Consider the following 22,923-nt stretch of genomic DNA (forward strand, 5'->3'; position numbering starts at 1 on the left):
ATCTTTTCCAATCAAACTGAGGTCCAGTTCACTTTGAGTTTCCTCAGTCTCAATAGGCTCCATGATCACAAGGGACAACTGGACCAAAACAGTCACTGCAGTCGGGTATTATGGGAAGTAAACAGAGGTAGGAACCATAAACCGTGGACAAATGAGGAGCAATGATGGGACACATCAGCTCATTGTAATTTGGTCCGATGAATGCAAGGCTCATTAAAACAACTTTTAAGGTGCAACACATTACTTCCTGATGTTCTATATGTCATAAACACTTAGCGGATCTTCAAAGCCAGCGTCTCCTTAGCAACCGCCTTGCTGCATCTCTCCACCGTATCAAAGTAGCAGTAAAAAGTGTTGTACCTGACCTTGATGCGGACTTTCAAAACTGGTCAGTGAAATGAACTCTTCTGACAAGGATTGCAAAACATAGAACTTCCACTATTCCTTCTCTTGTGGCTTTGCCCCAACTTTGTTATTCTTGGCCAATAATGACTGAGGAGATTTTAAGTCAGGTGCTTTTATTTTCAAGCTTTGGTTTAGAATAGATATGTCAGTTTGATGGCAGTCTGAAAAAAGACCAAACTCAATGTTCAGAGCTCGATCTAGACCAAAAAACTATGAATAATCTAAACAAAGCTTGCATGAAAATAAAAAAGAATTGTTTTTGAATGCAAAAAAAAAAAAAACCCTAAGTGGTTATTTCAGAAATGAGAATTTTTTTTAAAAAGATGGAGTTGAGTTGACAAAAAAGAAATATGACCGGTATGGTGACATTTTTCTTTGTAATTTCTTAGGTATTATAATTACTTTCCAACTTGAAAAGAACTGCGGATTGATGGTGTTTTTACAGGCAACTCGATCCACAGTTTTACGCTGGCAGAAGAGAAATGAGGTTTTTCTGTGTTTTCACCTCAATCTGCGCTCTGTTTATCTATCTTAATCCTCCCAGGCCAAACCAAACTTGCACTGGTCCTTTGCTCTCAACCAGAACTCTGCCTGCATTGAGTCCAGGCATTAAAAAAAGCCCTCCTCTTTCTTCTGCACAGGATGATTGGTCAGTCCCCCCTCCCTCCCTTTACGCCCTCTCCCTCTTCCTACTTAAATATTTTTAACATAAAGAGAGAGGAGGAGGGGAGGGAGGGAGAGGGGGATGGGAGATCCATGGGGGAGGGGAGCAGAGTGCTCACTCTGTTGTCACTGGTCAGGGGGGAGAGAGAGGGAGGGAGGGAGGGAGAGCAGAATTGTGTCCCATATGTGGAAAAAAGCAAAGCAGTGCGCGCACGGGTCTCTTCTGCTCCAGGGATTATCCTCGCGCTTCCAGATCCGATGGAGGACATGCCGGCATGAACAGGTAAGGCTGCCCGGCTGCTGCACGCGCGCCGCTCTGCTGTCACTGCCTGACCTGCTGAAGTTGGAGAATGACCGGAACCGAGCGCGTCGGAGCGGCTATCCTCTCTGGCCACCGACCGCAATAACCGAACCGTTCCGGCCCCGGTGGGCTGGTCTCACTGTGGTTTCTGGAGTTTGGGTTGTTATTCTGCTGTTTAAAGTTGGCTGTCAGTTTGAGCGGCGGCAGTCAGGGGTAAACATGAAGCCTGTTGGTGCGCAGAGACAACCGTGTGGTCATTGCGTAATGTTGTCTTCATCTGCGTGCTACGGGGGGGAATGCAAATGGGCTGCTTGCAAGAGTTTTCATAGTCACAAGAATGAAAAACATATATGGTATTAAAAGTTTATCACAAATGATTAATTGGAGTTTTCTTGCATTTTTGTATAACAATAATCCCCCAAAATAGGGAAATCTGACTTTTTAATGTGTAAACACTGTGGATCAGTGTTTTTGTAGTGGTCAGCTCAAAAGGGCTATAATTATAATCACTAAAATCTGTAAAATTAAACCATTTTAATCCACACATCATTAAATAAGACATTTAAAATGCACTTTTATTTTGAAAAATACTAATGTCTACACTAAAAATTGCCTGTTTTTAGTTTTCCATAGATTAAGTAGTAAAACTTAGATGTTGGATGAAACTTTACATTTTGCATGAACACCTTTAAAAGTATTTGGCGTCCAAAGAATGCAGTCTTTATTGCAGCAGCACACAGAGCAGTGGTATGCATGGGTCTTTTTGTGAGGCAGATTTAGAAAGCCCTCTTTAGAAGCTGGACGCGGCTTCACAATCAGCTTAATGCCTGCTTCTAATGAATGCCCTTGTGTGTCTGAATTTGGCAGGCTGCGTGCGTGACTGAATTCTGTTTTTGTTTCTCTGATCGGACTCTCAGGTTGGTCTCCAACTCTGGTTCTGATCTTGAAATTGTCAGAGAAGACCGGCTGACACGTGCAAGGTCCAAATGTTGTGCAGCATCCAGTAACCTTCTTTTGTCTTTTTTTCCTCTGTCTCAGGGCTGTTATGTTGTCCATGCGAGCTCATGCCAGTGATGGACTACAGTCGGACCTGCGCTGATCTTAGCTGGCGTTCATGAAGCAGCATTCCTCCTTACTGAGACCAGCTCCGCAGAATGCTGAGTCCTATTGTCCCTTATAGTGAGTAAAACACGTCTGTTTTTTTCTACAGCACACACCACAGACTCTCATTTAACTTAGTTGGACTTTGCCTGAATCAATGAGCCCCCATTGCAAAAATAAGCAGAAGAGGGTGTTTTGTAATTTGCAAACAGAATGAAAGTTGCAGTTGTAAGTGAAAATCCACTTCAAGTTTGACAGTTTCTCCTGCAACATTCTCAGTGAAAAGGCCAATCTCATAGGTTTTGTTTGAGTGTTTAGGGAGTAAACACAAATTCAGACCAGAAAGCAACAGAACAGGATTGGAGGACTGATGGTTTGAGATCCTTACAAATGCCAGTGTCATGTCCATGATCAAGGCAGGACAGGACTTTCAAAATCCTCCCTTTTATTCTTCATTTTTTTTCCACAAAGTTGACCTAATAACTGACATGTCCAGTGCTGGACGCTTGCCTGTGCGCCCTCCCACCAGCTTTCATTGGGGTCCAGTGTTCTAGCTCACCAAAACAGCATTGTTTGCAGGCCAGCATGGGGTTGCCTCTGTGGCCCCTGCTTCAAGAGTCCCCTTTTTCCAACTCTTTAACTCATCTCAAAGGAGCATTATTAGGTTAGCAGTTGCAAGAAATATGAAGAAAGTAAGTTAAATGTATAGCTTACTCTCATTCATAAATTCTTAATAACATTTAATTATTACAATATTGCAGTTGCTTTGTTATACATGATTTATAAAGTCATTGTCACCATTTCAAAAAATTAAACTTGCTATCATGAAACATTGTCTCCAGTTAGAAGCTTTTCCTAAGTAATGCCAAAATGTTTTTTTTTTTTGTGGTCATGTGACAATCTTTATTTTGAAAGAACCTGCATGCACGTGCTTCCTTCCTGTAAGGAGGGTTGTTCCATCAGCTCCTTGCTCCCTGCTGGTCCATACTGAATGGAAGCGGTTAGTGCTGCTGGAGTGGACTGCACGTCTAAGAATGTCACAAACCAGTGGTGGAATAGTTAGCATGCCTTCAAAGGCCCTTAATGGGAATCTTTCAGAACACTACAAACTAGCCTTTGTCAGTGATTATCTTGTATGATCAGGACTGGCAGCGCCGGTTCCCTGTGTTCAGCAGTTTCTTGTTCTTTGTGTACAGTGTAACTCTGTTCTGCAGAGGTTTTATTGGGCTTGGAGCATTTCAGAATAACCTGCTAGTGTGTGTTTACAGACAGTGTGAGTACACACAGTAGTGTGAGGTTGATTCTCAGACTAGCGACACACAAACTTGCTTACTGGTGACACTACAACGCACTGTCTTCTAGTTAAAGACTGTAGTCATGAGTCTAACGAGCGCAGCCCAACCGTGAAGGACTCAGCCTCTGTGCTGGACATGTGAAGATTCCCACCTCCATGTTGGAATCCTCCATGGGAGAATTCCTGCTTGCTAATTTTGACAGACTGGGAAGTTTTCCTCCTGTGGATGAACTCCAGAACAGAAACACATTCCAGTTGTTACCTGGAACATTCTCCTTTAGTATCCTCAGTGGTCTGCAGTCCTGATTCAGCAATTGTTTCTCCTTGGCATGTCCAGCCTTGCTTACGGTCTGTGGTCAGTCCCGAGTACCTCAAGCTGAGGTGAGGGGCTATGGCCGGAGCTGAGAAGAAACCTGAGAAAGATTCCAGGGGCCATGAATACTCCTGGAGGGATTTGGTGCAAAGAATCTGTAATCTGCACTTCAAACACACTCTTAAATCAGTCCCAGGCCGCCAACCCAGGAGTGCCCTAACTCTTGTTGCTGGGGGGCCCCCGTCGGTGTAACGATACCTTTTCTTTCAAAACAGCACACATACACACAGACTCACACATAGAACAACTACACACAAGAGTCCAGATCTGGCAGTTTTTATAGCTCTCCTCTGACTGACCCCTCTCCTTTCTCTCCTCAGCTCGGTCTTTATGTTTTGTGTGAGTGTCTTTATAAAACGGCCAAGTCATGAAGCAGTTTGTGTAGAGAAAAAAATAGATTTCATTCTGGCCTTGAAGGAGCAGACTGTAGAGCTGTGGTCGAGTCTACCACTATTGTTGGCAGAGTGGTATAAGTGGCGCGGTGTAGGGCCTTGTGTGGTCCTTGAGTAAACACACAGCCCGCTAAAGCGCATGTGAATAAGAGCCGGGATCATTAGTGTGGGTGTGAATGGGCTCTAATTAACCTCCAGTGTGTGTGTGTGGACGTAAATGTGTGTGTGTTTGCATGTGTCCACAAGAGAAGAAGGTTGGGCACCCAGACCCCGGTGTGTGTCCACGGCCCAACCGCTCTGCCTCTCAAAGGGGTTTATCAGCTCATTAAAAAGACCTCCGTTCCCATTAAGCGTCCAATTAAGAAGCAGGGTGGTGAGGCTCATTTAGATGGCAGCACTTCACTGGATTCCTGAAGCAGCACAATCCAGCTTGACCATGTTTCTCACACAAGCAACACTAATTAGTAAATGAGTGCACTTGAGAAATACTTTAATGCTATTAGGTGTGTGTAGTGTAGCAGTGCCAGAGAGACATTCACAGCCTTTGTAATGTACTTTCTCCAATTTACACATACAAACAAACAAACAGACGATCTGGAAAAAATAAATCCTAGAGTTGTCCATGTGCTAAACCTGCAGGGGATTCGCTCAAGATGTAGGGGAAGCCTTGAAACTCACGGGAAGTGATGGAAAAAAGAAGTATGCAGAAATACGAACAGAAGATTGGATGGAAAAGATAAAGGCAAAGAGTGAGAGATTTGTTGGATGAGACAGATGGAAGGGGTGATTGGTCATCACAGAGCCTTAGGACAGCTGTTCTTTGATATATTAGTGGACACAATGACCCAAAGCCAGCCTGCAGTCACAGAAAATAGGGACCCTGTTTTTCTTAAAGGGAAGGGGGGCGGCTCAGGGGGCCGGACGGGCTTCTGCCATTTGTGGATGTGCGATGGCAGGCACGGGGGATGGGCCGTTGTTTCTAAAATTACGAGCATGAAGTGACGCATCCAGCAATTATTCCAGAGGCTCTTTAGTTTTAGAGAGTGGCCAGAAAAAAGGCTCAGATCAAACTTTTGGGCTCTCAAAACACTTTTGTCCACCAACAAATGCCATGGAGTGTCTAGCAGCTGAGCACTAATGACTCATTTGTTTTTGTGAAAACATTCCTGCTCCTGTTAATCTAATCCACGGCGTTCACAGATCATACAAAAATCTTGTTCAGTTTCGTGAGCTTGTCTTCCTGGTCGAATAAATAGTTTTAGCTCCGCACGCTGACAAAAACCTTTCTGACAGCTGGCCTAAAACATTCCCCGAGGAGGATGAGACAAAAAATAGAATAAGTCAAACTGTCGCTGTGATACATGGAGTACAGATTGCTCTATCCACCGAAAGACACAAGTACAGAGGCAGGGAGAGGAAGACACAAACACACACACAGAGGACATCTCTCAATGCCACTGCAGGAGATGGGCTTGTGTCCCCTGGGACTGGACTGTCGAAGCGTTTTTGAAAGAGCTGTGTCCGCTCGTGCTCCGGGCAGCAGGTGTGAAAACTCTTCAGCACAACTCCTGCACTCTTCTGTTATTACATCGTTTTAGAGCCATGAAAGAGAGACCAGATGAGCCGGTAAGAAGGACGGGGAGCGTGGTATTGTTTTTCCTTTGAGTGATAGCAGACCCGTGACTAATGCAGATTTATAATAATGTTGCTTAGCGATGGCAGATTATACATGGCTGATATAGGATGATCCCTGTGGTCCCGAGCGCTTGTCATTCCTGTCTTCTTGACTGTATACTTCTTTTGGGAAAAATACTGTAAAAATGTTCATGCATAAAACAAATATTGATTATATCATATATGATCTATTCGATGGGGACATTTCAATCTCGTGTGAGCTAAAATAAAACGTGTGCTAAAGTTAAGAAGCAGGCTTGATATATCTGCCAGCCGCGCTGTAAAACGTGTTTGGCTGCTCACAGATGTTTTTACAACCATCTTAAAGTATACAGTGGCATACAGTCCAGAAAGAATGTCCTGTTTGATTACTGTCATAAATAACGGTGAACTTAAGAAGGAAGGATTCAAAGGCCTTGTAACGACAAAAGTCAAAAGCAAAGTTTTATAGTTTCTAGATTCATATTTTGGAGTATTATTTGGAAGAAATCAAAGTTTTCCATTGATGTGAGCACGCTGGTTGATAATGTGGACGTTTGTCATTTAAAGATGTGAAATGGAAACATAAAAACACTGAAGAAAATCTGTTTTTTGTGAAATGATCAACGTTTCCTGCTCTACTTTTGCATTTCTTCTTCACCAGTTAACAGACTATCATACACCATTTCCAGTGTTTACAAGCAGTTCTGAGAGCTTTGTTTGCACAGACACACTGACTAGCACATCAGGGGCGCAGCACAATGACTTTTCTGCTCTACTTTCACCGCCAGCTGCTGCAAGCATTAAAACCAGCAATAAATTTGTAGTTTTGTTGGATGTAAATATAAAGCTGAAACAATTTTATGTAAAACTATTTAACCGTTGACAGCTAACATTTTTAAATAAATTATTCCGTCTTTCTCACAACTTGGAAATGATTGGTTTTCTTGGAAACTGAAGCAGCCATAACTTACTCTGTGTACATAGAACCATTAAGCTTCATTCAGTAACTGTTTGCTCACTTGTTAACATGACTGATGACCAATTTAACCATTTTGACTGTCCTCTGCCACCTTAACCACATGTCTCCTCATTCTGCGGCTCATTTTGCCGTCTTTTAACCCCAACACTTATGGGTGTTTTTCTTTAAAGTGGTTATTCCTGAAGTGTCTAATTTCTGCTCCTGACAGACTGCCCCAACAGCCGGAGTAACATTCTTAAAAAAAAAAAAAAATCCCTCCACACTGTCCCGTCTTCAACCTTGTTGGCCGGCACTCAAAACAACAAAAAAGTTTGTTTCCTGTTTAAAATCCTGTTGAATGAGCGGAGTGGCCTCAGTGGATTTAAAAACATCCAAACTGAAGGCGTTCTAGATGTTTTCTTTGAATTTTCTTCAGCAATTTATAGCTCTTTCAATGTAAATAGGATGGAAACAAAGTTTTAACAATATTTAAGATCTACATCCGTCCAGTTTTAAAGATTTATTTCTATGAAGACATTTATGACAGCAAGTTTTTGTGTTTTTTTCTGAAGGTAGAAGAGGGTTAACGCTTAACCATGGATAGACCCTGATTGGATTGATCCACATTGCTCTTGTTTACAAGCATCCCCCCCGTCCCAATCGGCAGAGTTTAATAGCACATCGTCCCTGAAGGCTTGTTGCATCCGTGTCCGTTTTGTTCCTTAGGGCAGGAAAAACAAAAGTGCCGGGAAGAGAGAAAGGGAAAGCAACCTCGAGGGGGCTGTGAAACAGCTCTGGAGTCTTCCATCTCAGGGTTTCCTGCCAGGATAATGTTTCACCTCACCCGCTAATATTTCTTTTATAGGAAACCACAACATAGAGAACAGTAATACCAGCCTTTATGGGCCAAAAGTTGTTAGAGTTTCATTCAAGCGGTAGGAGATTTAAAGCCTTTTTAGGTAACAGAATTGAGCAATTTAGAGCAGAACTCAGATTCCCCTGCAAGATATAATTGCACAAAATTTAAATTTAAAGCCTTCTTAAAGAAAAGCGAAAGGAAGGAAGCTGCGCCACGGTCTTCATCACACACTCCTACAATAGGATGCAGCTCACACAGGTCCCTCAATAAATCCCAGGCTGACACAAAAGCTGGCACTGGACTGCTGCTGAATAGATTAATAAGATTTCCATAATTAGACAGGCCCCTGACAATAGGATCCTTTAGGCTTTGTCTCAGGGCCAACTGGATTGACCGAGCAGCGCACGTCTGGTAGATGGGTGTCCACTACAATGGCCGCACAGACAGTAAGGTGGTCAGCAGAAGAACATCTGTCTCTCCTGTGCCCGTGATAACACAAAAAGAGTTTGAGGACTAAAACTCTGACGCATTTTTGTCCATAATGAATTCTGCAGCAAATTTCCAAAATTGATGAAATGAAATTAGTTTATTTTCAGACCAGTTTCTATTGTAGTTCCAAAGAATAAAACTAAAGGCAATTATTTTTAATTTTAGAAAAGAGGATATAGTTACAGTTTCAGAAAAGCAAAATGTCACAGTATTGAAACTGAAAAAAATCTATAAATGAATCATGATGTGAATAAAGGCTGCATTGATTCTTTTAATTGGATTGCAAATTTCTCAGATTGTATTACGGTGCTTTTTTCCCCCTCTTTCTGTCTAGAACGATTTACAATTTAGCGTTTAACTAAAGCTTATATAGTGGCAGATCTGATGTGTTCAGCGTTAGCCACAGCGCACTCACATTGTCCTGATTTCCTGCTTCTAATCTTAGCTTTCTTCCTGTCCCTTCAGTGAATTAATCCACATGATGGCTCTGACTTAGGCAGAAATGTAGATAACAGCTTGCTCAGTTTATTGCAGAGTGCTACTGCTCTAAAAACCCCACAAAACAACAGAAGGCAAGATCTAATTATTTGGAGCTCTGCTGCAATGCTGCTGTTTTTATCAGGAATGAAAAGCGCTTCATCACTTACTCTTCTGAACAATCCCAGAAATAATCTGTTTTGGCCCGTATTTAAAAGGCCTCAAAAGCAATAACTTCAGGTTTAGCGGTGAATTGGCTCTTCATGTATGGACAGCTGATCATTACACTGGTCTGGGGGATAGTTTGCCCTTCTGAATTAGTGTTACTCTGATGATGGAGTGGACAGCAGTTAACCTGCCTCACAGAGTCCTCTAATGTCTGCACCAGTCTGCTCAGGAAGGACGGGGTGCCTGCTGTCCACTCTTTCCTCTCCTTCCCTCCATCCCTGCCTTCTTCCATCCTTCCCTCCCAACTGCAGGTTTTATGAGCTCCCCTGGGCTCTCATCCATCTCTGTCACACACAGGCCCCATTATTGGAGCTGCTCACAAACTGGTTGGGCTGCAGATGGGAAGGGCCTGCAGGACATATATGGTTTCTGCAGCCCGGACAAAGACCTGCAAGTCAGGCCACAAAAAATATGCGTTCATCTGGGTGTGTCTTCGGCGTGTTTGTGAAGCTGCAAAAGGAAAAGATGTGAGAGTGCCACAGTTAATTGGCGTGTGCATGTGACTGCGTGGTCCGGCTCAAACTTAGGGAAATTCTTGAACTGGTTTAGCCACTGGGAATTTAAAGCAGCGCATTTTAATATGAAGGACATGATAATCCAATGGCCATCTGGTCTGCTGGTCTCATCTGACTGAATAAACAACAGATGTAATCTGAAAACACACACGAGGAGGTTTGGAAAGAAAGAAGCCAAAGTTTAGGAGTGAGCCAGAGAGCGTGAGAGGCACAGCACAATTTTAGGCTGCGGATATTTGATTTAAATGGCAATAAGAGTCTTGGCTCCACACACACAGACAGCCATGAATAATGAATCATCAGGCGTCTGCTAAAGGAGAGAAAGCAATGACGGCTTTTGCTATATTCCTTTTTACCTCCCTGTTACTGGCTGGAGTAGTCCTCACCTCAGGGTAAGTCATGACAGTTCAATAATGCCGAGCTATGTGTGGAATGTCAAGCTAATGCCTGAGAAAGAAGCATTGTTTTTTTGCAAAATAGAGGCCTCCATAACTGTAATAAAGTGCAATATATTTATTTATATTTATGTAGACTTTATGACAAGTATGTTTACTGGGGAATAAGATATGTGGTTGAAGAATCGTGGAGGGAAAAATAGATTTGTGAAGTGTTTCTTTTCTTTTTAAGTCTGCTTTCTGTCCTGATAAGTTGGTGATGATCAATCAGACTTGGAGCAGTGCTGAACTCAGCCAGATGAACAGACATTCCACTTTCCCAATGTTCCATAGGAGATTGTGCTGATGAATAGCTCACTATGCTGCATTTCCAGTCTCCCCCCCGTTCTTTCACTCTCACCACACCACTGTCTACACACACACACACAATTTGCTTCTCCCTCCCTTGCTGTGTCCAGCAAGTCACGGGACCTTTGGAGCGCTGGTGTACGGTGGGTGGGTGTTTGATGGGGGTGGAGGGCGGAGAGACCAGGCATTCAGAGCAACATGCAGAGGGAGATAACAATAGCTCCTCTGGGAGAACAGCAGATGCTCCTACTAGAGGGACCTTATCGCTGTGCCAACATAAGCTGGGAAACTACAAAACAACACACGTCCCCCTGATCTGCTTTCACTCTTCTTTTTGGAGCTTTCTCTGTCTTCTTGAGGGAAACTTGACTCTTTTCTGTTGCTGTGATTGACAGTATTTTTCAACCAACTGAAGAGATTGGTTCATGAAGTGACAGAATACACACAAAAATAAGGAAAATTAATAGTTTGGAATTCATAAACAGTGTCAAGCCTTATAGAGGCTAACATAAACACAAATGTTCAAACTATTGTTTTTGTTTATGTTTGTATGTAACAAAGTGGTTATATTTTAAATTCTATCAACCCCAATGACTGATTGCCAAACACTGAAGCTATGTTCCCACCATGCTCTGCAACGTGCGTTCAAGTGACCACTTCCAATAAAAAAATCTATGTAAACTCTTGTAAATGTGTGTTTCAAGGTTTTGCGTTCAAAACTTTTGTGTTCACATGTGGCTACACACATTTTTAAGACCAATTTTGGGCTCTCTGTACAAAAGCGTGTCCATTGAGCGCACTGAAAGTTAAACCAGTTGAACCAATCATGGGCTCAAGGTTTGGTAGTGACGTAAGGATGGTGTCCCTTTTTAATTTATGACGGTGCCAACCCTTTGAAAACTGATCATGGAGGATAAAGTAATAATAGTGGTTTGTGTCTGGACGGAATTAAATGACACCAAGTCTTTCATAGAATAGATCTGTGAAAATAAAAGATGTGCAAGATTTACACCGCTTTGACATTTGAAGCCCCTCCCTGCTTGTCCAGTCTGAACATCATGGGATAAATATGGATTCTTGAACACGCATTGCATGCTCAGTGTGAACGTTGCTTTACAGAATTTTTTACATCAAAACCAATAAATCAATATATAAAACCTTTTATTTTTTGCATATTTTTCATAATCAAAATACAGCAGCTGACTGTTTCTGTGTTTTTTTACCAGGCTTGTTAAAGATGCACTGGAACCCAGAGCATGCCCAGTCCCTCAGCCAGTGGCCTGAGCAGCACCTGGACGTGTCCTCCACCACCTCCTCTCCAGCCCACAAGTCTGAACTGTACTCTGGGCGAAACCGCAGCTCCTACAGTTATGCCTGGGCCAACGATGACATATCTGCTCTTACAGCTTCCAACCTGTTAAAGCGCTATGCCGAGAAGTACGCAGGCGTGCTCGACTCCCCGTATGACCGGACTCCTAGTGTGAGCACTTACCCAGAGCCTGGGGCTTTTGGGGGCCTAAACGGCCAGAAGACTGAGCTGGAGCCTTGGCCACTCACGCACAGCACTGATGCCTCCTATCCCTTGATTCCCCCAGGAGGCCATGAGAGCCTCTCAGGCTCCAAGACTGTTGCCACATCTGCAGGCGTTAGCAGTGTGTCAGTAGTGAACAGTAACCTCTCGGACTCTGGCTACAGTGGCAGCAGCTCTTGCAGTGGTTCCAGCGAGTATCCCTCCAGCTACAATGGTACCTACCTCACATCCGGTTTCTGTCCACAACCCAATACAGCACTTCCTCCTGCCTCCCTTCACTCTCTGCAATCCACACCCACCCTGGTGCCTAGCTACAGCCCTTCCACACCGGTCTACAACTACCCTCCTAGCACATACCCTCCTCAAACAAGCCTTGGTGCAAGTTACAGCCACCCCTCTGCTACTTATCTTGCATCAGGTCTGCCAGCCCCTACCCCTGTTCCCCCGAGGCCCACGTTGGTAGGAGGCACTTATAATTATCAAAGCACCAACCTGAGTGCGTCTGAGTCTGGAGGAACGTTGAAGAGAAAAGCATTTGAGATGACCGTGGAGGAGGAAGACAGTGGGGACAGGTCCCGGTACAGGAAATACAGTTATGACCCTTTAAAGGCCGGAGGACACTCTCCCTACAGTGTGAATGATAAAGCAGAGTGCAGAGGGAATGGCTTCAGTGGTTCAAGCAGCACAGACTCCCAAAGCTTTAAGCCCAGCAAACCCTCCTCCCAGCCCCTGGTCTCTCCTCAGTTTGGGGCAGGAGGTGAGTACAGTCCTCCAGCAGGCATGACAGGGGACAATGTGGTGGCAGAACAGGCCTTCACCCAGCAACAGCAGCACCGCTCTCAGGCACTCAAACGCCCTTCATTATGTACCCCAACTGTCGAGACCTTGAAAAGTCCGGATCATCGACTGCTGGAGTTTGTCCGTGGAGAGTTACTGGACCCCAGTCCGGCACTGGGCTGGAGTGAGCTGGTTGGGCTAAGCCATGTCAAAGCTGCCCTGGAAGAGGACCTGCTGTGGCCCGTGCTGAGGCCTAGTCCAGTAGTGCAGCCGCCAAAAACCGTCCTGCTGTTCGGCCCCAGAGGAGGGGGTAAAACAACACTGACTCGCTCACTAGCCTCACAGTTGGGTGCCTCATTTTATCGTGTGAGTGGAGCCATGCTGGCCTCTAAAGGGAAGCATGAGGCAGAACATATACTGCACTCTCTGCTGCAGGTGGCTGAGGCGCAGCAGCCGTCAGTGGTGCTGCTCAGTCAAGTGGAAGCCATGGAGGAGGAGGAGCTGAGACAGGTATTGCTGACGACGCTGGAGAAAGCTCAGATGGGTACCACTGGTCTGTTGATTCTCGTTTGTGCTACTGGAAGGCCAGATCTACTGCAAGACGCGATACATCGAAGCTTCGCGAAAAGATACCACGTCGGCCTGCCGGATGTGGGTATGCGCCGACAGGTGCTGCTGCAGGCGCTGAACCCCCAGGGCCTCAGCTTGAACGAGAGAGAGCTGAGCACTGTGCTGCAGCGCACAGAGGGCTTCTCAGTGTGGGAACTGTTGCAGCTCAGCCAACAGGCACTCACCTCAGCTTCCTCCTCGACGAGAGCCCTTCACAGCCTCACCACCTCCCCAAAACCCCCAGACTTCACAGACTTTGAGAATGCCTTCTGTAAGGTGCGGCCAGATACCACTTCAAAAGAATTAGACAGTTGTATAGAGTGGAGCAAAATGTACAGCCACTGAAAACAGCCAGTCAGTCTACTCGGACTGTACCATGACCCTGTCTTTGCTTTTACATAGTAAACCCGGGAATGTTTTATGGTTGTTTTTTATTGCAGAATATGCAGCCAAAAAATCCCAGAAAAGCTCAATGATATGGGAGTCCTAGCAAAGTTGTTTAACTGGCAGAAATTTGCCACAATGTACTTTTTTTTTTTCAAAAACTTGCAATATAAATTTCCCAAAGATAATGGTTAGTATTCTTTGTTAAGTGGGATTCATGTCAGAAACACACAGAGATCCTGTTCAGCCTCAGTCTAGGACAAAATCAAATATTGGTTGCTTTGTGGATCCAAGATTATGGATAATCTGTGTTTAAAAATCCACCTTCCTGTTGCTTTTAGGATCCTTTAAATCACCAGTCTACGTCTTTGTTATCCTGATACCAGTTTAGTCCTCGGTTTGTGACTAAACGTTCAGATTAAAGGGCTTTGGATGAGCAACACTATCAAATTTTTACCAAAAAACGTTTCAAGCCAAATGCAAAATCTGAAGTACTGTTTAGTTTCTCAAGATTGAGCAGGCCTCCAAATCACAGAGTATTCCTAATAGCTTCTCACCAAATCCCAATACAGCAACTGCTCCTTAATATCCGAATAAAGCAAGTGCATAATATTAAAATCCTCATTTAGCTCCATTCTAGAGTTCAGTTCCTTGACAGACACCTTTTGTTATGCTGCGTTCACACCGGGCTCGGAAACATGTGTTCAAGCGACCACTTTCAATGAAAACTTTATGGAATTACTTGTCAACCCAAATTTCAGGTTTCGGCGTCCAGAACTCTCACATCCACATATATTGCTTAACGCATTTTTTAGTCAGATCGCAGGCGCTACGTACACATTTATTGATTGCGCCATGGAAGTTCTTGGCTGCTAAATCCTCACAATGCTGAAATTTGACCAATCATAGATTCAAGTTTGGTGGTGACGTGCGGGTAGCAACCTTTCAAAACATTGAGGTACTAACTGGTGTAAGCATGATTACGAAGGAGAAATTGATATCCGTTTTCTGCCTGGACAGAATTATATGACACCAAGTCTTTCAGAAATCGGAATTGAAAAATTCTGGAACAAGATTCAAGAGATTTACACACCTTTGACTTTTCACACTAAGCCTTTTTCAGTTGTAGGTGGTGGACAAGTGCAAGTAAACACTGAGGCAAATAAAGAAGAAGCCACCTCCCCACCGCTCCCTACTTGTCTAGTGTGAACACCACGGGCCAAACTGTGCATAGCGTGTTCTTGAACATGCCACATGCAGCCCCGTGTAGGTACCTACTGTAAACACGTGGATATTCGAGTTTCGAGCTCTCGTCTTTAAAACTCTCGCATTCATCCGTCGCAAGTTTTTAAGTCAGTTTTTGGGCTCTATGTACAAAATTGAACATGCGTGGAAAGTTGAACTTGGACCAATCAGGGAGGTGAGGTAGTGTGGTATGGGTAGCCAACCCTTTAAAAAAACTGTGCTTTGGGCTCGGCTGGAAGTCTTTTGTGTATTGGAATAGAGCTGTGAAAGAAAAAGTCTGGAGAAAGATTTGCTTGATATTTATCACCAAGCCTCTTCCGATTGTGAGTTCATGTGCTAGTATTGGGTATCGACAGTCCAGTGTGAACACCATATGCTTAAAGCACATTCAAAAACGCCCGTTTAGTGCGTCCTTGAACATGCCCGGTGTGTACGTAGCGTAACTGTCAACTCCTTTGGGTATAAAAACTTGCTGGTCTCACCAGCAGCCTTGTACTCACACCTAACACGTTCAGTGGGCTTTATTTTTGACATTCCACCTCCGAAATCAGACACTTGCAGCTTCTCCCACAAAATGTTTTCTCCTTTTGCTTCTTTTTTGTTTTCCTAGTATGTAGTTTCATTTGAAATGCTCAGGAAGAATTTCTTTACCTCAGAAATATGAAATAAAGAATGTATGTAATCTTAGGGTCTTAGAAGAGAGCGGTGCAGAGCGAGATAGGCAGCAAGGGAATACCTGACAGTGATACCCACTGCAACCGGGCTCGTACCTCAAGAGAGAAACTTGAATATGCTACAAAGAGTTAACATTGAATGTAATTCAGGTATTTTAAAGGATATTTGATGCCATAGATCCATGTATTATTATGTATGAATATATAAATACATTTTTTTTCTGTTCCTTTGCCCTCTATTGTAGATTATGGTGAAGTATTGGTCGTCCTTAAGAAAAGCAATGTAGAAAATGGAAAATATACGTATTTTTTTGTTGGACAAATTGCTTACTCATCTCGTAAATGTTTATGTTTCTGGTGTTTATTCTTCATGTCTGCTCTCCTTGGACTTACCGGCATTTAAAAACATGTCACACACAGTTGTGCTTGTGCACATCCACCGAATGATTGAAGCACAAATTACATCAAAAAGGACATTAGCTGTATTTCTTGTGATATCTGGAATTTTTTTTTTTCCAAATCCTAAATTTCTGCAACCCGTGGGTGCACATCGAGGATATAGCCAACAAGTAGACAATCCAGGAATATGTCATCGTCCGCAGCTGCTGCTCGGTTTAGTTTTAACAAGCAGGAAAACCCCAGTCACTGCTTTACTGGCACAGAAGACGTGTGTGTTGTTGCCATGGCCCTAAAAAGGTACAAACGCCATGATGTAATATTTCCGAGCGTCCTTTCCTCCATCTGTCTATCCCTTCCGCCCAGCCTCATCAGTCTTTTTCTCTTTTCCTCTCTCCCCAATGCAATCTCATTAGATTGGATTGCCCCTGGCCACCGGCCTCAGTTACCATGTGGCGCTGTATCTTCTCCCCACCCCCGCTTTCTTTTTCCCCTTTTACCGATTCCTCTGGAGTGGAAGTGGGCTGATTGATGTCCGGCAATCCTATATCGCAGCGCAGCCTTCCCTTACCAGCTGGTTGCTTCAGCCATGCCATACAGCCAGATCAATCAGTGACCCCCCAGCGTGCATGCTGATCGCTCTCTCAGAAATTGAGAACACATTTACAGATTACAAAGCAACCCCCCACCTCTGACAGTAACAGCCAAATATAACATATGATTATACTTTTTTTTGCCAAAATTAAACATAATAATGCAGACTTTGAGGTCCGGCAAATCTATCTATCATAGCTTTTTTCTCACGTCAGTTTGTCCAACAAAAAAGTTTTTATTTTGTTTTATCTGTTACCACAGTAAGTTTGTATTTTTTGGTTCTTGTACATTTTCCTTTAACCATTTCTACCTCATTTTTGCGGCATATTGTACATGAAAGTATTTATTTCATGTCTTTTTTGATGTCTGATTTAAAATGGATAATAATGTTCCTGAACTGTAATAGTCTACCTCAGAAAAGACTGTATTTTAAAAGAAGAGTATCACACAATATTAAACAAAATTGATCAATATTGTATCACAGCTGCTTCATTTACATACCTTCCATGTTTGAATTAGGTTACTGAGAGGAATTTTGGTAGAATTTTTTAAATTTTTATTATTATTAACCTTTATTTAACCAGGGGTTTATCCCATTGAGATTTAAAACCTCTTTTTCAAGGGAGCCCTGGGGAGTATTTGTGGCTTCATTTATCTTAAAGTCCCACTCCAAACATCTTTTAATCAATTGTAAATACTTCCGAGTGTTTTTTAAATTATAATTATATCTGTTTTAGTCAAACAATTTGTTGTTTTCTAGGATATAGTTTCTGCAGGGCAGCATTAGTTTATCAGAAATTTGCCTCTAAATTGTGGGTTGGACTGTTGGCGAGGAGTAAGCCTGCCCCTACTTCCCATCATCCTTTTGTTTATGGTCTCCACTGTTAGCTTACTGTCCCTCACAACCCTCAACCCAACATTACAAGTGCAACAAAAATGGCGAGCAATTTTAGATCTATCTAGCCGTTCTATTTTGAGACAGATTTGAGCTCAGATGAGGAAAATGAAGATGTATTTGTCTGCATTAGGTGAGGCGGAACAAGGTGCTTGTGATTTTAGCTTTTATGACACTTCTGCAAGCTTTTTTTCGTCTGCTCCTTATTCACAACAATTTCAATAAAGAAATACTCAGGAAGGCATTTTGATGCTTAATTTTCTTTCTATAAGTCCTTCATCATGAGAAAAATACTACAAGAATGTGTTAAAAGCACCACAATTTTCATTGGAGTGGAACTTTCACCACTTAAATGAATGAAACAGCTTTTATTAGATAACTAACCAGATAAAATCAATATGTTTAGGTTCATTCTGACATTTACTGAGCTGAACTACATTATCAGCAGATGAAACAAGTCTAAAACCAAGTTTTACTGGTTTCAGTTTCATGCTGTTAAAGCTTAGCCTGTATTTTTACGATTTTTTTAATGTCACCTGAGAGGACTAAAAGATTAGAAAGAAGGAAAACATTGTCAGAAGATTAAAAAAAATACAAAGATGGTCTTGTTCACATGTTTGGAAATACTTTTTCCACCCTGCAATTACACACGCATTTGTGTACTGAAGCATCCGGACCTGCAACAGAAGCAGCACGAGCACACCCCTGAGGCTGCAGGAGCACTGGAGCGCAGAGGTCCTTCATCGCTGTCACTGTCAGTAAACAACAGCCTGCTGCTCACTGCTATTTCAATCCTTTCTGGACATTTTTTAGAAACTTCAAAATAACTGACTCGTACTGTAAATCTTAATAAAGAATACATTTTTTTTAGTTTGTAAGATTTTAGTTCCTCTGTTATATCAGCAGTTTGATGGTTTTTAAGAACAATAATCCTTAAATTGTTAATACTAAAGCATATTTGTCAAATAATAGCCATTTGTACATTTGGTTTTAGATAATCTTTGAATAATTTGATGGCCAAAATCAGCAGCACAACTCAAATTTGTGGTGCAAAAATTAAGGAAGATGGACTTTTTATAAACCACAGTTCAAATCTAACGGTTTAATATTATTGTGCTGATTTTTGTATTTTAAGAAAATCAGTTAACCATAGTTTTATAGCATTAGTGACAAAACATAATGTTTAAACTGCTATTGTTCAGTGACTTTAGGACTCACCTTTGTCCTTGGAAAGTTATAAAAAGTCTTTTTTTATTTTTTGGTTTTAACCATGGTGACTGAAATACCAGAATATAAAAGAGTGTCCAAAATATATAAATGGTGACAAGAAACATCAACATGAAAAATGACAAAAACAAAAGAGGAGAAAAATGAAAAGTCAGTCCCAAAGAAAAAAAATGAGAAAAAAATACATAAATTAACTGATATTTTAAAATTATGTTTAGGGAAAACATGCAAAGAATAAATGATAAAACAGATCATTGGTAAAAAATAAATAAATAACAAATGGTAATAATAATAATAAAAAAGACTGGATAGGATAAATAAATTGTGGATTACAAACAGGAGGTTTGTTTTTAAGTGTTTTCATATCCATGCTTTTGTCAAACAAGAAGCTGCTTTGTCAAGATTTTACATGAAATGCCACGCTTGCAGAAGTGTCTGTTTGAATGCAAATAAAAGGCGGTCACAAACACAGGCGTCACAGTCACACATTGTGCATGTGTTCTGCAGTGTGTCCCACATTACCTGTTGACAAGATGGTAGATAGTGCTTGTTGGCATGTATACACTCCAAACTGTCCTTCAGAGACCAAAAGTCTTCCTCTTCTTCACTCTTTGGTGAGTAAGTTACTAAACAGTTGAAGCCCACATGCAGATGTGTGTTCAGAAATCACAAATAAGTGAGGAGGTTCAACACTTCTGCTCTCACAGTGACATGCTGTGGAGCCCGACACGAGAATTAAAAAGACTAAGGTTTAAAAAAATATAAAATTCAAAACATGTAAAGCAAGATATTTAACACATGACCTACTCCAGGTCCAACAAGGAACCGCCTGGAGAGAACAACAGCAATTTAGCAGACATGCTTTACCAATTCTTTGCTGACTTTGACAGACGTGGGGTTGATAATGGATCCATGACCCCACCTGCAGCCCCAGACCACCCACTGACCCCACAGACTCATGAAGTCAGGTCCATCTTTAGCTCTGGGCTTCATAAAAGTTTAGGAAGACTGATCAGGGATTCCAGATGGTACTTACAGATGTCTTTATCGTTCAGTGTCCCGGGCTAAAGTCACCATATATTTGAAGGTGTCGAGCAGAAAGGATTGCAGAATAGTGTCTCATCATTGCAGAGTGCTTATTCCAAGGATATCAGTGTTAAGATCAGGACTAATGTGCATCAAATTCTTACAAGTCAAAACATCCACAAATCCTCACATTTTTGAATAAATATATAATATTTAATTAAAGAAAGACACACAGAGACAGTTCTGCTGCATGGCCACATGAATACCTGCTTGGTGTCAAACCTCACAAAAAACATAAATGCTTTGCAAAAAACAGACTTTTGCTTAACAGAATACAACTTTAAGAAAAACAGGTCGGATAACATCCTGATGGGTGGAACTAAACTGCTGTCATTTATTTGTGTAGAAAATAGAGTCCTGAAGACGGTTGTAATTTCTTCACCCGCTGCTCGTCTCCATGTCTCTTCAGTAAGTGAATTATCCTTCTGTTTAATGCTGCTTTTTGTGCCCAGTTCTGCTATTAGCCCTTTTTAAAAAAATTTCAGATATTATTTTAAGATGTTACTCTATTTTGTATAGACTCTTTCCTTAAAAATGTACAAGAATAACTGGTTCTGATCCAGCTTTTTAAAACACTTGTACCCTACATACAACCCCTCATTGAAAGCAGCAGAAGACTTCTAAACACGATAAACAGTCATTCAACTTAAATATTTGATCTTGGTGCTGCACTTCAACAGTGAGTGCTTCATTCGGAGGTGCCTCAACAATATCTGAGAAGTTATTTATGGTAACAACCTTCATAGAGAAAAAGGTCACTCTCTGAATCTCATTCCAGCGCCGACACAGTCCTCGTCGCTACCTTTGGCCTTCCATTGTGTGGGCCTTGATACTGACAAGGTTGACATCAGAGGAGAGCTCTGACACTGGGTGAGTTAGGACTGCCAGCTGTTAGCAATCAAGTCTATTTTGAAGTCAGGGACACACAGACCCCCAGGGCCAAAGTAGCAACCAGCCCAGCCCCTCACCCTCCCCTTGCTCAGCCTACAACCTCCAAACCCCCTGGTCCTACAGATAGCCAGCACATCTGTATTGGTTCCAGATGTTGAAAACCTTCAGTGTGGGTCCTTAGCCGGTGAGGCTGCTGGTGACAGGGCAGTGGAAAGTGGAAATGCAGCAAAAACTGATGTAAACTCCAAGATAAGGAGAGCACTTTTTAACCAATTTGTGACCAATAAAGAGAATTTATACGAAAAAAGTAACACTTTGAACAGTATGATGCTTTTTGAACTCCTGTCAGACATTACATCACTCAGTCTGAATGTTTTACTTATTTATTTTTGTAACTTCTGCCCTTAAAATTGAGCAATACGACAGAAGGAGCCACTGCTGCTGATTGAATGCAAAAAAAGCTAATTTGTAGCCTAAATAATTTGTAGCCTTTTTTAAAAAGCAGCTAATATCCAAAATATAAAAAAATTTAAGTTTGCCTTTATTTTTTAAGATAAAAAAACAAACATTTGTAATGTTTTCATAAAGAAATATAAAAGGTCAAAGCCAAAATAAAAGCTGCCTGGGAGGGAATAAATAAAAAACTGAGCTTCATTGTTTCTGCGTTGGTCCCTCAAAACTCACGGGAAATTGGATCTGACAGGTGGAATGTCCTTGCAGAATGGCTTGGCCTGCCCCCTCTCAGATGACTTAAATGTGATCACAAAATAAACAAACAGTAAATAGATAGACAGGAGAATTAGCAGATGCCCACAAGTAATTAAAGCGTATATAGGTGTCACAGCGAGTGCAGCGGCAGACACATGCTGTCCAGCTCAGATCAAAAAGGGTAACAAGCAATTCATCTTCAAAGTTAGATTTACTTCTTGATGGGTCGTCTGTGGATTATCATGTGTGCTGCTGCTATGATAACACCTAATTTCAAACAGACCCCTGATGCAAACCTTCACTTTTTTCTTACATGCAGCAAAAATTGCAAAAAACACTGACCTAAAATACAAAATAATCAATATTGGAATAAAACTGTTTTTTTCTGAATTTTATATTTGCTTGAAAATTTTTGAAGAGCTTTTAAAAAGTTTCAAGTGAGTTTATAAACAATCAAATGCACTATAATATCGTATACGAATAATGCAATGAAAATTGCTAAAACAAAATTGCTAAAACAAAGACATCCAGGAAATAAAACTTAAGCTAAAAAAGTGCAACAGTATGAATAATGGTCCATCAGGTCACACGTGCTGAACAACACTGACATCTAGTGGTTACAAGTGGGATAACACTCTACTTCGCTGAGGGTTTGAGACAATAACATTTGGACAATTGGGTAGAAATTAGGTAAAAATAAAAGTTAGGTCTAATGTAGATGACTAGAATGACTGCTGTTAGTGAAAGTATTAGTTTGTCAGTAGCTCTATGACGTAGCAAATTCAGTTAGACAATTTATTCCATTTATGTATTTTTTTTATTTTAACAGAAGTGCCCCAAAAAGATTTGTTTATACTGATGGAAGAAACTGCAGTTGGAATTTGCTTTCATGTTATTGCAGCATCCATCCATTTTACAAAGCCTACTTCCTGTGCAACTCCCCAGAGGCTTTCAGCCTTGAACATCCATTCTCCACATGTTTATGATGCAAAAGCTTTTTATGAAACCTTATATGCCTCCTAAATGATTGTAGCCATTGTTGCTCACCACGTGTCTGCTTGTCAAGCACTGACTTGCAAATGTTTTGCATACAGTGAGTAAATGTTTAGTCTCTTAAAACACTGCTCTATTTAGAACAAAAAGTACAAGGTTAGAAATGATGAATCAAATTAAAGTGCAGGGAAAAAACAGGGAAAAATGATTTAGAATTTTTACTATTTCCAACATTATTATTAGACAAAATAAAAAAATAATAACACCTTATTTTACCTTAATTGAACTTGCTTAATTGATTCCTGCAGTTCATTCAACATGCAAAAGAGAGAAAAGTATCTTGTAGTCTATATAACACTAAAGATGTTTATGTTTTTTTAAATGGTACTATATGTCAAAATTACTAAATCCTGCACAAACAAAAAATCTGTAAGAACACTTGAAGCTTCTTCCTTTTGT

The 22,923-nt window shown here is 41.6% G+C and overlaps 1 protein-coding gene across 1 annotated transcript; it reads left to right on the top strand.

Moving 5' to 3' along the window:
- Positions 1-1,049: 1,049 nt before the first annotated feature.
- On the top strand, positions 1,050-17,142 carry si:dkey-157g16.6 (uncharacterized protein LOC561837 homolog). Its single transcript, XM_024293929.2, has 3 exons — positions 1,050-1,351; positions 2,408-2,548; positions 11,681-17,142. The coding sequence occupies exons 2-3, from the start codon at positions 2,524-2,526 to the stop codon at positions 13,714-13,716; spliced, it is 2,061 nt and encodes a 686-aa protein (XP_024149697.1). The 5' UTR covers positions 1,050-1,351; positions 2,408-2,523; the 3' UTR covers positions 13,717-17,142.
- Positions 17,143-22,923: the final 5,781 nt, after the last annotated feature.

This window comes from Oryzias melastigma, linkage group LG7, assembly GCF_002922805.2.
Source record: "Oryzias melastigma strain HK-1 linkage group LG7, ASM292280v2, whole genome shotgun sequence".
Classification (NCBI taxonomy): domain Eukaryota; kingdom Metazoa; phylum Chordata; class Actinopteri; order Beloniformes; family Adrianichthyidae; genus Oryzias; species Oryzias melastigma.